The sequence below is a fragment of the Frankliniella occidentalis genome, unplaced genomic scaffold (assembly GCF_000697945.3).
Source record: "Frankliniella occidentalis isolate FOCC.00 unplaced genomic scaffold, Focc_3.1 Scaffold31, whole genome shotgun sequence".
NCBI classification, from domain to species: Eukaryota; Metazoa; Arthropoda; class Insecta; order Thysanoptera; family Thripidae; genus Frankliniella; species Frankliniella occidentalis.
Genome location: NW_026267161.1, coordinates 411,271 through 426,379, shown reverse-complemented (window position 1 = coordinate 426,379; position 15,109 = coordinate 411,271). Strand labels below are relative to the sequence as shown.

Here is a 15,109-nt window from a genome sequence, read left to right as displayed (position 1 = left end):
CCCCCCCCAAATATTGGCTTAGTGTATTTTTCGCACTATTCTAGGTGGTGATGGAGTATCTTCCTGGAGGCTCATTAACAGATGTTGTCACTGAAACGTGTATGGATGAAGGGCAGATAGCTTCAGTGTGTCGAGAAGTTCTTCAGGCCCTTGAGTTTTTGCATTGTAACCAAGTTATTCACAGGGATATTAAATCCGACAATATTCTTCTGGGTCTTGATGGCAGTGTCAAACTAAGTATGTTGGGTATTTTACGTGTCATTTTCCTTTTCTATTGTACAGTTGAAACTAATGTGTTTTTTTTTGAAATTTTCTAGCTGACTTTGGTTTTTGTGCACAAATTTCCCCTGAACAGTCTAAAAGAACCACTATGGTTGGCACTCCTTACTGGATGGCACCTGAAGTAGTTACACGCAAACAATATGGACCCAAGGTTGACATCTGGTCATTGGGTATTATGGCTATTGAAATGATAGAAGGCGAACCACCTTATCTTAATGAGAATCCTTTGCGGGTAAGTGCCTATTTTGTCCCTACTTAGTCAGCACTCAGATTTTCTCACCATCCACCAAAATGAACCCTTTCTCTTAAAAAGGGTGTATTTAATTATTACATTCCATGACTTGTCTTATGCTCTGAAATGGTTATTCCCTTTAGGCTTTGTACCTGATTGCAACAAATGGAAAGCCTGATATTAAAGAAAAGGAAAAATTAACTCAAATTTTCCAAGATTTTCTGGATCAGTGTCTTGAAGTTGAAGTAGAAAAGCGGTCTGGTGCATCAGAGCTACTGAAAGTGAGTTTATTCAACTATATTGTGTTGGGTTTATAGGCTTATATCATTTACATTTTTTTTTTTTTTTGTTCACAGCATCCATTCTTAAAACTAGCAAGACCCTTGGCTAGTCTAACTCCCTTGATAATGGCTGCAAAGGAAGCCGCTAAAAGCCACTGAGTTTTAATGACATATGAAGAAGGGGTTTCAGACTGCGTCTACTGGTGACCACTCATTCACTATAGGCTGTTTGAATTTGTAAATTTGTACTGTAGGCCCTAGTGTTCTAGCTGCCAAGATAAAGTTTATATATATACTTTTGTAGATGATATGTACTTTCAAACGATGTCACATTTCCACTGTATTCAAGGTCCGAATTCCTTTCTTGAATTTGCAGATGTAGGTATGAAGTGTGATTTCAGGGACAGTTCCATCTTATTTCTAAATTAATATCGTATAAATTATTTGGTCTTACACAAGATTTTGAGTGCCATTTTTGACTTTAAGACATCTGTGATTTTGAGGAACTTTGAAATGCTTTTAACTCTTAGCCATGGTCAAAATGAAGTTGATTCTGTGATCTAAAAAATGAAGGCAGTATGCGTTTGTTAATCTGTAGTGAGGAGTGGTTGCCTATCATGTACTGTATAGTGACATATCTAAAAAAGAAGGACATTATTTATGAAAATGATTATCTAATTTTACATCTATAATGATGTCATGCATTTATTTTAAACATCAGTCATTATGTGATGAAGAATACCAATTAAATGATTACTATATTGTAAATTTTTAATCCATGAATCTGAATGGATTATTTTTGTTTTTGTATAAAATGTCATGATTGTACTGATGTGTTTATTTCCTTCATAATGACTATTTTTTAAAAGGTCCCTCTGGACTATCCAGTGTGTTTCTCAATCAGGGTTGTCAAGACAAGTACCTCTAGATAGTTTGTCACTTTTTTCTTTTTCTCCTTGGTCTTTATGGACCTGGACATGCTTTTGAATATCTGATTGGTGCAATGGTGACATTGCCCTCTCTATTTTCAGTCTTTCTCTTTTCTTTTTATAAATTTTGTGTTATTTACTGGTATTATTAAGGCTAATGGGCTTATGATGTAGGATTGGGTAATTTTCATTGCGGCTGGCATTTGTTGACTGCTGAGTTTTTTAACTACCTGTCTTTTTAATCTGTGTCTTGAAAAAACAGAACCCAACCTCTTAAATTTTGTTTTGTTCTTTTTTTCTTTTTCTTTTTTTGTGTGTGTGTGTTCAAATCAACCCTGTAGAGGAGGACTGTTGCTTTTAACGTGACTGTTGGCTAAGGCATTGTGGGTGGCTTCAATTAGTCACAGTACATTTTGTATCTTTCATAAGATACCCAGCGATGTGTCCAGTTCAATGTCCTAACATTTGCTGTTTCTTTTCTTTGTTAGGTTGTGATCAAATGACAAGTATTAATAAGACCGCTTTCTTAACTTCATGTCTATCTCTGAATAGTTTTTATCACCTTTTGTTGTCTTTCTCAAGGATTCTTTTGCAGTTGCCAGTGCGTCAGTTATATACTCCTTGGTATTTTTTTAAAATTTAGACCATACCTGTGCTGTGGAAAAAGAACATTCTCTTCTCATTTTTTTACTTATGGTCTCCTAACTCCAATTAGAAGCACTATCTGCTGCTATCTATCTACTTATAAAGATTGTGTCTGCAATGTGTGATATATATCTTTAGCTGAGTCATGGAAGAGAATTTTTTTATTTACTCTGTAGGTAAAATCAAATTAAGTACACATGAATGTTTGTTTTGTTGCCATATTATTCTAAAATTAATTGCTGCATACTTACAGAAATCCCATGAAAAGCTCTGAGAAATCCAAATATTGAAATGATACACATTGTCAATTAAATTACTTTTATCAATGATTGCCTTTCATTATTGTATAGTTTTGGTAGCTTCTTTGTGCGAGCAATGTCTTCAAGAAAAGCAAGATTTAATTACTCAATCAGTTTTTGCTTATGCCCAGTGTGCTCCCCAACTTTTTTTAAATACCAGTTTTTAATTTTGCCTTGGTAACTTTATTTTATTGTACACATTTAGTAAATTAGGTCTCTCTTTGTTTTGTTTTATTTGCTCTTACAGTAACCTATTTAAAAGGTAAATAAAATATAGCTAGTATTGTTTGTATGGCCGGGCCTAATATTTGGCTACAGTACTGGTGTATTATCTAGCTATGTATAAGATTATTAAGTTCCGATGTTTGTCAGCAGCATATGGATCTACTTGTGACAATTGCCTAAACCGAAGGATGTGTAATGTAGTGCATTTTATTTTATGTTGCAAGTCAGCAGTATTAGATATTGGTCCTCTCTACCATCTTGTTTTAAGTGATGTACTGTACCTTCAGCCTTTTGCTTTGATGGAATTTTGATTTGAATTTCCTGCCTTTGTGATTTTAACTTCTCTACTTCTAGTTTAATCTTGTTTTGTTTTTCTCATTTTCTTTTTACTTTGATATACATGGAGTTGCAATTTGTCCATCACTATGAAAACATTCATAGTTTTAGACCAATCAATGCAGTAAAATCCTCTGAAAATAATAAGTATATTATTGGGTATTTTTATTATAATTGCTCTATTTCACGTTTGTAATATCCATTTTCTGTTCTCAGTCATGTATCTTTGCTTGTTGAATCCCTTCTTCAGAGCAGTAGTAATGGAGAGGGTGTGACCTAGCCACGCACTCGGAAAGTTAGCCTCACCCACTGCTTGTTAAGTTGAACAAAACTCACGTGTGGGGGTGCCATACCGTCGGAAGTGACGGAGACGGCTGAGCCGATCGGCAACTCGAGTTGCCACCGCGCCATGCGCTATGCGGCCGACCCCGACCTACCCAAAGTTCCCAAGAAAGACCTGGAGGAACATGGGTAGTCGCGGTCGCCGTCAATTTCGACGCCGTTATATTCCATTTTAACAAGCTGAGGGTGAGGCCCCCAAATTCGTGGCGGTCACGCCCACTGTAGAGCCTCCAATCTATGGACCACGCGGGGGGTGCCAGTCGGCACACGACACTTTCCATTAGTACCGCTCTGAAAGCACCACCAGCTGGCAATACACAGTAACACATGAAGTTTTAAAGGCTTCGGAAATGTGTATTTGGATTTGGGACTTCTGAAACTAAGAGTCCATGCGAGCATCACCAAAAGTGGGGGACCTAGTGTGTAAAAAGCCTAAAATCTGTTACACAGATTTATGAGTTTAGCATTGCCAGCTAGTGTGAAATGTCTGCGATGCGCAGAATTTGCGATACGAGACTATGGAGCTGCCCTTGCTTAAATCGTGTCAAACGCAATACAGTTTATGGAAACATCTGGAGGGTCGGTCCCCTGTCTGGAGGGTCCCACCTGAATGTTTTATTGCTTTTTATTATTTTTTTAATGTTTACATACTAATTAAATATTAAAACAGTGTTTACTACTTTTTTGCAAGGCCTGAGGTGTATAGAAGTTTTCCATCCCGCTTCTGAATGTTCTGTCTCTCGGGCTCTTGCTCTCAACGTGAGTGTTGCGGTCTGTCTAGTTGACATTTGGCTAAGAGAATTAGTGGCTGCATTCTCTGTGCAGTTGGACATTTTTGGAAGTGTTGAAATGTCTTACACTAACAAGTGCTCAACACATTCAAAAGTCAAAGAAAAATGCTACTGCGTTTCTTTTGGGTACGTCAAGTGCGAGGCAGTATTTGTTCTTTCAAAGGCACACAGTGCAACGCGGCACAAATTCAAAGGACTGTGTATTGAAGGTGATTCACCCTGCAATAGACATCTGCACTTGATGTAAGGGAACACATTAACATTTTTGTTTGACATTTTGATGAAAGTCCACGACATTTCCACACTTCAGAAAATGTGCTACTGAATAGGGAACACTAACATAAATTTTAATAGCCTGTTGTCAACTTAGAGATCGCTACTATTGAAGACAGATTACTGCTAGGAGCAAGAGCCCTAGATACAGCACAGTAGGAACCAATCTGAAAAATTCCTAGACCACTCTGACCTTTAAAATTAGTTGTTAACAATATTTTAATATTTTATTAATATTTCAATGTTAAAACTTACTTTTCTAACAAAAACTGTTAAAAATAGTTACAAATTCAGGGGGGACCCTCCAGGATCTACCTACAGTTTGCTTTCATCTACTTTTGTTACCAGTGGCCCAGTAAAATACTAACAGTTACATATGTTGGACTTACTTGCTTCCAAAAAATGATGAAAGTAGTTGAAATCAATTGACAATAAACTTTTAACCAGAATTTTTGTTTAGTATAATTTTGCATATAATAAACTAACTAGAATTGAGATTTCTGTTCCATCCAAGCCTGAGTTTGATATCTAATTATAGCCTTCTACATCCTGAAATTTTTTTTCTGACCTGTTCTGTCCTACATGTGCTCACTGTAGTTTCTTCTAACCAGTCCTACCATAAGATAAAGCACGTCCTTCTGCATTTTTTTCAATTCCCCTCCCTCTTTTTAGTTTTGGTTGTCATGACTGCCCTCTAGGTCAAAGGATAGAAGTAGTAGTTGTGAAGTAGTATTTTTTTAAGGATTCACTGTTACTTTGCAAATGGGTTTTACTGCATTTTGTACCCAATGCAAGTCACAATCATATTTTATGCCTGTATAGTATGTGTTGTTTTTTCATACTAAAATTTTTTACAGCTTTAGCTCAATCACAATTCTGTTAGATATTTTCTAAATGAATGAATTTCAGAGAATGAAGATTCCTGTTAGACCAAATCGTTAAATGCTCTTTTGTTTTTTCTTTTTTTAAATTTTGATATTGTTTTTAGTGGGTAAGGAAATTATTGTACATAGATTGTCTGTGTAAGCGCAAATGTATTCAGCCATTTGCAGAACATCTTAATAGGTTCTGTGTCAATCTATCTGCAGGGACTGCAAAAAGCTATGTCAGTGATGTGACATCAATTGACAACAATAACATGCTTTAATAATTTGTCAGATTTTTAATTTCAAAGACTAACCTTTTTTTATCCTCAAAACTCACCACAAAGGGGAAAGGTTTGGAACACAAAATCAGATAAGAGTGAGTGAGAAATACACCACATGCTTAGCGTCTCAAAAATATATTTATTAATAAATAGGTTTGATTAATCACTTAAAGTTGACTAGCTGTTACTGTATTAATTAGCTTTCACCCAAATTAAGTAGAATAGTATAAGTAGTAACATTGTAATGATCACGTGAAATGTCATACATCATCATCTTAAACAATCCAATATCAAACTGGTCACTTTCAAATAGAAAGTCAAGTACAAAGTAAATAATTGAACTCTCACGGTTGCACTTTAACAGGTACAAAAGTAAGAAGTTTAAGACCTTAACTCTGACCACCTTTAAAATATCCATACAAAAATATCCATCTTAAGTATGGACTGGTATTGAGTATCCATTGTCTTCCATAAAAAGTTATTCTTATGCTGGTGACCAAATTAAAGTGACTAAAATTAATAGCATAGAGAGCAAAATTTAATTTGTAAGTATAATTACAAAAGGGTGTGCTTGAGTTTTATCAATAGGTCCAAACATCAGCAAAAACATGTGCAAACTTTGGCTATCCATCAGGCATGTAATTTTCATGCATATACACTTGTCCACTTGTGTACCACATTTAAAATGCACCGCTTTTGTTGAATGTTGGTCCTATTTCCAACAATGTCTATTTTTCTTGATTTAGCAAACACTTAAATGAAAACAGATTTTTCTTAATTATAATCAGAGCAACACTACCTTTCACTGTTTTATAAGAGATTAACAGCCTCTGTACTTTATTACCTCAGGTAACAAACAAATTGTTAAATTACCCCCTCTTGTTAACCCGTAAAAGAGCCCTAATTGTCATTATTATTTTAAAAAATACAAATAATATCCAAGCCAAATAATTATCCAACTGATGAGGGATTTAAAAATGAGTGTTACAGAAAAAAGAGCACTACCGACAGTAAAATCCTGAACCAGTCGAAGGCCAAGAAGACTAACAAAGTGAGCATTTTCTCCAATTATGAAGCAGACGTAACAAAAATGTCAACTACACAGAAATTAACAAATTTTAATAATATAATTAAAGTATCACTGTAAGTTCACAAGGTTGGTACCAGACGGGTCACATTGGCGAAAGTCGAGGGATGCACTGTTGATGCAGAATCTCTTGCGCGACGGTTTGGGTCCATCGTTGAACACGTGTCCCAGGTGTGCACCGCAGTTGGAGCACGTCACCTCCGTCCGGACCATACCTGGGTTCGCGATCAATAATAGCAGGTTGGCTCCAACTGCATGGCACGGGTCATAGGCATGGCATAGGTCCGCGGATAAGGCACACAAACAGGGTGCCGAAGTGCGAAGTCAAGCAGCCACCAAGCAGGGAAGCACCAAGGTATGATAGAGGGGGAGAGAGGGAGAGAAACAAAGAGTGTGCAAGATAGAGAAATAGAAGTTAAAGATATAAACCAGCAAGTAGATATAACCATAATTTTAAAATTGGACAGGGCATATTATGCATTGCATACAGCAAAATATATGCAGAGTTGGAGAGAGAATGCCACAGAAGCAGATGTGGGGAGGGAGGGAAAGAGAAAAGAAGAACGATTAGCCTCCTCAGAAAGAAACATACTGCATGACAATATTCCCAAACCAAAACCAAAACGACCCAAACATAGCAATTGAAATTGAAAGACACGGGATTGATGAGGATCTTAGTGAGAGGGAGGGAGGGGGAGAGAGAGAGAGGGGGGCGGGGGGCAACCAACACCAATATTCACCAAGTTTAGAGAAGAAGAAAGTCTTTATTTTCAACTGTTGTTTTAACTATTTGCATGAGGCATATTAAGATTTTCAGTAAAATTGGTTCTTTAATAGCAAGGTGCATGCAACATCTCTGTATGATGCAAATAAGATGATCCCTGTACTTTTTGATACTAAAGCTGCACCACATGCAGCTGTTCCCTATCGTCACTATTGTCACAATCATTTACCACCCCTAAAGGCCTGATGATCCACTAGGTAATGGTCGAAAGGTTTCCGGTTTAGGAAAAAGAATGAAAAAAAAATCCTGATCAATGGTGCTCTATGGCCCCAAGCGAGTAGACAACCTGCATGGAAGCATGCGGTACAACATTTCTAAAATTACAGGGCCAGTGGTGTACACCCTACAGATAGATGTTCAAAGTTTAAATATTTATTAAATTCAACATTCTGAGGAAACCAATTAAGGCCTGCAATGAGCAAAGCATTCCCCTTTATGTCACTTTCCTCTACACTGTAGACACACCCCTTATTTTCAAACCACTATAATTAGAAATCCTTTAGCTTCAGAAGCTACAATTTAATTTTTCAATAAGACAGTCTCATTTTTTAATTACACATTACAGGCGTGATTTATTTATGGTTAAGATCAGTCTTTAATTGACTTACCGTGTGATGCATCCTTGCTGAGCTTCACTCGGCCTTGATCGATAACATCACTAAATGCTGGCCATCCACATCCAGATTCAAACTTAGTTGAGGATGAAAATAAGTCATGAGAACAAACAATGCAGCTGTAAATGCCAGCATCTTTAGTTTTGTTGTACTTTCCGGTGAATGCTCTGATAACAATTTGACAGATAATTACTAACAATCTATTGAAATAATAGTTTGACATTTTACTTATTAAATACCTTTCAGTTCCCTTTTCTTGAGTAACATGATATTGAATTGGACTCAGCCTTTTCTTCAATTCCTCTTTGGACTCCTTCCCTTTGTCAGACATATTTCTGTACATAACAAATCTTGTAAATAGTTTGATAATATTAAATAGATTTAAAAAACTTTTACAGCAAGAAGGCACACCTTTCTGCTTGTGCAGCTCCCAATCCACTCAAGACAGCAGCGTGGTTCCGTTTAAGAACAAAATTTCCAATGCGCTTTAAAATCCTGAAAAGAAGATAGCAACAGAATAACAATCAGAGTTGGTATTTACCAACCCTAAAAATGGAGCCGTGGCTCTTGGGGTGTATGGTACAATAAAATCAAATCAAAAGTTGCAAATTTAAATTTAAAAAATGATTTTACAAGTACTGAAACTGTTAAAAGAAATAATAGAAAATTTTGCACACATGAAGAGGTAACAGTATGAATTCGTCTTCATTGCACAACTGTCACATTATTGTAAAATGAGTCGATCACGAGTCAAAGTAGGACTTCCGATGAAAATCATCAAATATTCAAGAGAGAATAACTAAACTTGGATTTGCCAGCATGGATCCCTGCCACAGTTCTGTCTGCAAGTATAATTGCTTAGAGAAAGTGGGTTAACCTTGGTGCATTCCTTCTGAGCAGCCCTATGCCCAAAAATGGTAATACTCCAGATACTACAGAAATCAGATTTTACTGCTTAAACAAACTGCATAAGTGGGCCAGACTACGCGAACTTGGTAAAACTAAAGATTCTGGATATTTTACAATTTGGCTGCTAGAACAAATCTTAAAAAATAGTCAACCTCCTTTACTTACAGAGAACCAGTGACATAATTCATAGTTCCCAAAGAGCACAACAACAGTATTAATGTAATAAGGTTAGCAATCGTTCACACCTTAAATTTGATATTGAACAAAGATTCTTAATGGTCGCGTATTGACGCAACACAAGTTTTCTGGAAAGGTCCGAAATGTCGGCATCAAAATTCTACAACCATTCTGGTTTTCTGCTAGAAACGGATTTGCATCGTGATTCACGTGTTAGTAAACACTCATGAAAAATTTAGCAGTATGCTATACTAGTTCCGGGCAGTTCTCTGCTCATGCCGGATAAGATGGGACCAATCACAGGAGACCACGATTATCAACATTTGATCCTGGTAGGGCCGCACGGGGCCGCAGGGTACTGGCACTGTCAGCCTTTTAGCGGAATGACACTTTTAGTGTCTGAATCATTTTATGTCCGTAGTATATTTGGATGACAGTTGTATTCAGTCATTTTATTAATATGGATCGGTGCTGTAGACTGGCTCGAAGAGGCCACATTGCCTGGGTAGTTCTTTTAATGCTGGATATATTATGCGATGGTAAGCCCTAACCTCCTGTGTGTTGGCAGACAACACGACAGCGACAAATCAATTTATTAGTATTAGATTGTCAACCTCATTGGACGTAGAAATGGCAATTGGATAGCACTTGGTTCAATACAATTTCGTAGACTTTTGGTTAACTTAACATATCTGTAGATGTCCCCCTTATTGAATGCTTTTATCTGTCGTTGTTTGTTTTTTACTTTATATATTGACAATTTCCTCACACTGCTACATTTTTAGGGTTTTCACTGAAATCAATAACATTTCTAAACAAGCATTGCTTTGAATTTTAGTTTCAGACTGTGCTACACAGGCCGAAATCAATAAACATCTTGAAATGGGAAGAGAATTTTTGTCAAGAGGACAATACCAGGACGCTTTATCCCATTACCATGCTGCTATAGGTAAGTAATTGAAAATTACTGCCACATATTTAGTCTCCAGCTTTTGCATAACTTTCTTCATTACATCTCCCATTTATAGAGGGGGATAATACAAATGCTGTAACATACTTTTCAAGAGGAACAGTTTACCTTGCACTTGGCAAGGCTAATTTAGCTCTTACTGATTTTGACAAGGTCTTGGAGCTTAAACCGGACTTTGTTGCTGTAAGTACACTTTTTCAATTTTGCCCTATTTTTTGAATGGTTTCAATTAAAGCACAGTACTATGATATAATTTTTTGGAAAACATCAGGCAAGGGTTCAACGAGGTCACATTTTATTAAAACAAGCCAGGCTAGAAGAAGCAGGCCAAGAGTTAGAGAGAGTTGTGAGTATTGTTTTATCTGAAATTACCTTTGCATTTATTTTGACTTACTTTATAACCACATTTTCTTCTCAAATTTTAGTGGCAATGGGATCCTCATAATCAAGACGCTGCTCACTACCGGAACATGATTGATCCAGCCAGAGATGATATTGCTCTGGCTCAAGCATACATGAGAGGCCATGATTATCAAGCTGCAGTGGACCTCATATCTAAAATACTGGAGGTAGTTTTAACTCCAACAGAGAGTTGTTGTTTTGTTTGTTATTATTTATTACAGATTCCTTCTTGTTTTAGGTCTGTCCATGGTCCTCAATGCTTAGAGAATTGCGAGCAGAGGCGCACTCTGCTCTTGGTGATAATATGGCAGCAATATCAGATATTCGCTCCACTACACGTTTACTGTCGGACAACACTGCTGGCTTCTATAAGTTATCCCTCTTGCATTACAAACTGGGTCAAGCCCCTGAATCATTGAAGTATGTTAAAAGATTTTCTAGGAAACATTTTGTTGCATCCTTGTTTTGTTTTCTCTATTTATCTTTTGTTTCTGCTTAATTTTTTAGAGAAATCAGAGAATGTCTCAAACTAGATCCAGAACACAAGGATTGTTTCCCACACTACAAAAAAGTTAAGAAAGTTGAAAAACAGTTGACTGATGCTCAAGAAGCACTGCAATCTCAGGATTACAGAAGATGTGTTGACTTGGCAAATAAGGTAAGACACAATTGTCTTTCACTGGAAGAAAAAGCAAACATTTGAAGCGCTTAACAATTTTGTTTTTCGTGACTTCTTCTTGTTTAGGTATTAATTTCAGAGCCACAAGTTGCCAACATTCGTTTCCAAGCTTATGATAAATTATGTCAATGCTACCAAAAAGATGATAAAGTTTCTGAAAGCTTACGTAGTTGTCAAGAAGCTTTAGCCATTCAGATGGATCCAAGGATATTGTGTGATAGGGCTGAGGTTTATATTGCAAGCAGTATGTTTGATGAAGGTTTGTTTTCCATTTTGAGTTTTGCAGTATTGTGAGTTTAAGAGGACTAGGATTAGTAAACTTTCTGTTTTATGCTTGGTGTTCCTTAATCTTTTTTTACAGCTATTCGAGATTATCACAAAGCACTTGAAATTGAAGAAGATTATCAACGAGCAAAGGAAGGTATTCAAAGAGCTCAAAAGCTGCAAAAGCAGGCAGAACGTAGGGACTACTATAAAATCTTAGGAGTTTCTCGAAATGCTGGCAAACAGGAAATTGTTAAAGCTTACAGGTAGTTGTCTTAAAATTATAAATGATACTGTAAGTGCTTTTATGTCCAAATGTTTTACTTCCATTTAATGCAAATTAATGTCAAACCAGGAAAATGGCTCAAAAATGGCATCCTGACAACTTCCAAAGTAATGAGAGTGAAAAAAAGATAGCTGAAAAGAAATTTATTGATATTGCTGCTGCCAAAGAAGTTTTAACTGATCCAGGTAAACAGATCAATCACTATTATGACAATTATTTGACTATGAATAAAAAGTACAACTTTAATTTCTTTCACTAGAAAAAAGGCAAAAATATGATAATGGAGAGGATCCACTTGATCCTGAATCTGGGCACCATCAAGGATTCAATCCGTTCCAACAGTTTCATCAGTTCCATCATGGTAGTCCTTTCCAATTCAAGTTCCATTTTAATTGAGAATGATTTAGTCTCCAAAAAACAAATAATTGTGCCACGGTTTAACAAGGCATTGATAACTTGTACTCATTGCCACTTCTCCTTAAATGATTTTGAACATAGCCACATTCTTCCTGACATGACACTTTTTTGTGGCTTAGAGTAAGTATTTATTGGTTTTCTTCCCTTTTTCTATATTTGGTGTTAACATTTGAGAAGGATTATGTTATACACAATCTATTTGTTTTGAGTACCTGGTCAAGGAAAAAAATGTTCTGAAGCACTAAAAATCAAACTTTAGTAGTTGGCTAGTATTGTGAGTTCACAGCAGTGCCTCCCAAAAGGCGGACTGCTACGGACCACTCCCTCCCCCTCCCATGTAAAAGTAGGCGCAAAAGCGAGTATCCTGCAACAGCCTGCCCTTTTGGAAGCACTGGCTCACAGGCACATTTAACTTGTCTGTTTGCAACAAATTTTCCTTGAAAAAAGTAATTTTGTCCTCTTCTTGTTTTAAAGAATAAGAAACAACCTTTTTGTGGAAATTTGCACCTGTACTCTATACTTGTAGCTTTTATACATTTAATTAATAAAACTGTGATTTACCTTAGTATTGTTTAAAGTGAAGAAGCTTGAGGTCCAAGACAATACTGGTATCTGAAGATTTTGTAAAATTAATTATTAATGGGTCTATTGTTGTGAATGGCTCAAGATACAGTTTTCGTGTACTTATCTTATTGTTCAAAGACACCTACACAGAAAAGCATTCAAAATTGTTAACTATGTTTTCAAGAATTTGTTATAATTTAAGTCATCAGTCTGAGGGTGTGATGGTCCGAAGACCAATGCGACACAAATTGAAATGACATAGTGTTCTTTGATGAATTTTATATTTTTGTGCATCACTGATTTTTGTCCTAGAAGAAATCATGCTTGACAGTTTTTCTGAGCTTACAATAAGATTTGTCTTGGCACAATAGTTTATTCGAGCTTAGTGGGTAGAGAAGACCAGAAAGCAGTTCAGATTGCTGTATTTCTGTGCTTTGTGTTGTACCAAAAGACCCTGATTTGTCCAGCGTTTTCTGCCGCTTGTTTGCACAACAACCTATATGTTCTATTTGCTAAACCACCTACTAAGCTGGAATGCCAAGAATTCATTTTAAAGTAGATGAAGATTCCAACTTTGTTTCTATATCAGCCATTTTATTTTATTTTTTAAACCTCTATCCCACATTTCAAATATTAATGCTGACTTAGCTGACTACTGTTTGTGGTGTGTTCCTATGGAGTTTTCTTTTACTTGCATCACTTCCCTTCCTTCATTTAATAACTTAGCCTGGCATGTGTCATGAAAAAATGTTTTCTCAGATATAAAGTTAAATCTATACTGATTTGGGTAACATCAGTGTGCATATCACTTAATGTGTTAACGCATACAGTTTTCAGTTTTCCTTTTGTGTGCTAAACTTTCTATCAATCTAAAATAACTATGCCACAAATCTTCCTTTCCCAACATTGTTTCTTTTTTCTTTTTGATTTTGTTGAAGACTGTTAATATTTATGTTGTGGTATTTAAATGACCTACTTGAAACTCACTTGAAAGTCCTCTGTATATTTGACCATTGAAGAATTTACACATACTAGGCCTGTATTTATGTAGAAATGATCTCCATGCAATTTCATGTGTTCCTTATCTTTTCATCATAAAATTTCAGTCCTCAAACATTTTTTTTTTTTTGGGTTAAAGTCACGGATTTTCAATATTCATGTCTTGGTTAATCTCCAAGTTGTTGATGAAAAGTTTTGTATGTGATTTGTAAATTATAATCATGAAATTAATTGTGATTTGTTCAGTTTTTTGTTCTTTTAATTTAGCTTTCTGCTTTAATAATTAAAGACTGACCGTTAAAAGAAATTTTGCGTTTGTAAAATTAGTCCTTGGCGTAATGAAGCTGAGTTCATTGACGTTGGATGGTATGACAATGGCAATTACACTGGCATTCATGATCAGAACAATGTCATATGTTGTAAATTTGCGTTGCTGCTGACCATGGCGACCACTGTCGTTTTAGATGGGTTTTCTTACTGGCCATCTAGCTGGCGATGATCAAAGCTATGGGTGGCCGCGGTCGCTGTAGATTTGGAGTTGATGTGCCATTTTTATAAAATTGAAATTCATAGAGAGGGTCCGCTTATTTAGCAGAAATTGTTTCAGTTAGTTAAGGTTAGATCCAATGGTTTGGTTCTCCAATTTGAAAGATCTGAAAAGTTTTATTCAAATAACTTTCTCTAGATGTCAGCCGCTTTCAAGGCCTCTGAATGATTTTTATTTTTTAATTTATCCATAAGACATGTAAAAATATATTATTTACTCAAAAAACAAAAAAGACTTACCAGTCAAAATTTAGTCAGATTCACTCACTGTAACTGTCAAATTCTGCAATTGACTCCATAGAAAGTTTTCCGTGTTTATTGGTAACTGTAGAGCTGTCAATTCTACCTAGCAAAAACCGGGGGCGCCCCGATTGTCCGAAGCTCGTTTGTCCGAACCTAATTTATCTATTTTAGTAAATAGAATGAGTAAAGTAGTTAATTACATTATGTTATTACATTTAGTGGCAGTTGTTGAAATAAGAGCTAAATCAGGTACAGACTACAGACACCAACAGGAGGGCAAACGAAGTGCCTAACTGCAGTTCCGGGCCTAGGGTAAATGAAATAACTTGCGCTATTTCACTAACATAAGTAAATAATCTTATTTTTGAACAAGTCTTGGTTCGCGC

The 15,109-nt window shown here is 36.1% G+C and overlaps 3 protein-coding genes across 7 annotated transcripts in view; 2 read left to right on the top strand and 1 right to left on the bottom strand.

Annotated features, from left to right (window-relative positions):
- LOC113211845 (serine/threonine-protein kinase Pak) overlaps positions 1-3,391 on the top strand; it is a 6,885-nt gene extending 3,494 nt beyond the window's left edge. For all 3 annotated transcript variants that reach the window (XM_052265854.1, XM_026430360.2, XM_026430361.2), the window contains 4 exons: positions 45-237; positions 318-514; positions 658-795; positions 871-3,391. In XM_052265854.1, coding sequence (XP_052121814.1) covers positions 45-237; positions 318-514; positions 658-795; positions 871-954 — 612 coding nt within the window. In that variant the 3' untranslated portion in view covers positions 955-3,391. The remainder of the gene's footprint in view (positions 1-44; positions 238-317; positions 515-657; positions 796-870) is intronic.
- Positions 3,392-5,901: 2,510 nt separating this feature from the next.
- LOC113211846 (methionine-R-sulfoxide reductase B1) lies at positions 5,902-9,588 on the bottom strand. Of its 3 annotated transcripts, none has more exons than XM_026430364.2 (5): positions 9,422-9,588; positions 8,679-8,762; positions 8,507-8,602; positions 8,262-8,434; positions 5,902-7,120 (listed from the first exon to the last, which is right to left on the bottom strand). In XM_026430364.2, exons 3-5 carry the CDS (start codon positions 8,596-8,598, stop codon positions 6,921-6,923), a joined length of 465 nt encoding a protein of 154 aa, XP_026286149.1. In that variant the 5' UTR covers positions 8,599-8,602; positions 8,679-8,762; positions 9,422-9,588; the 3' UTR covers positions 5,902-6,920. The 3 variants fall into 3 exon arrangements, with proteins under 3 accessions (XP_026286149.1, XP_026286147.1, XP_026286148.1); XM_026430362.2 differs by having other exon boundaries at positions 9,342-9,553; XM_026430363.2 differs by having other exon boundaries at positions 5,902-7,084; positions 9,342-9,553.
- Positions 9,589-9,674: 86 nt separating this feature from the next.
- On the top strand, positions 9,675-14,241 carry LOC113211834 (dnaJ homolog subfamily C member 3). The gene is made up of 11 exons (XM_026430345.2): positions 9,675-9,892; positions 10,192-10,302; positions 10,382-10,506; positions 10,595-10,669; positions 10,749-10,892; positions 10,964-11,145; positions 11,233-11,383; positions 11,471-11,663; positions 11,766-11,934; positions 12,024-12,139; positions 12,214-14,241. Exons 1-11 carry the CDS (start codon positions 9,784-9,786, stop codon positions 12,348-12,350), a joined length of 1,512 nt encoding a protein of 503 aa, XP_026286130.1. The 5' UTR covers positions 9,675-9,783; the 3' UTR covers positions 12,351-14,241.
- Positions 14,242-15,109: the final 868 nt, after the last annotated feature.

Coding starts and splice junctions, on each gene's coding strand:
- LOC113211846 (XM_026430362.2), bottom strand. CDS start 9,364: ATGAATTATGTCACTGGTTCTCT. Junction 8,435..8,506: donor CAAGAAAAGGGAACTGAAAG/GTATTTAATAAG, acceptor AATTGTTATCAG/AGCATTCACCGGAAAGTACA. Junction 7,121..8,261: donor CAGCAAGGATGCATCACACG/GTAAGTCAATTA, acceptor CGTGCCATGCAG/TTGGAGCCAACCTGCTATTA.
- LOC113211834 (XM_026430345.2), top strand. CDS start 9,784: ATGACAGTTGTATTCAGTCATTTTATTAATATGGATCGGTGCTGTAGA. Junction 11,384..11,470: donor GTGTTGACTTGGCAAATAAG/GTAAGACACAAT, acceptor CTTCTTGTTTAG/GTATTAATTTCAGAGCCACA. Junction 12,140..12,213: donor AGAAGTTTTAACTGATCCAG/GTAAACAGATCA, acceptor TTCTTTCACTAG/AAAAAAGGCAAAAATATGAT.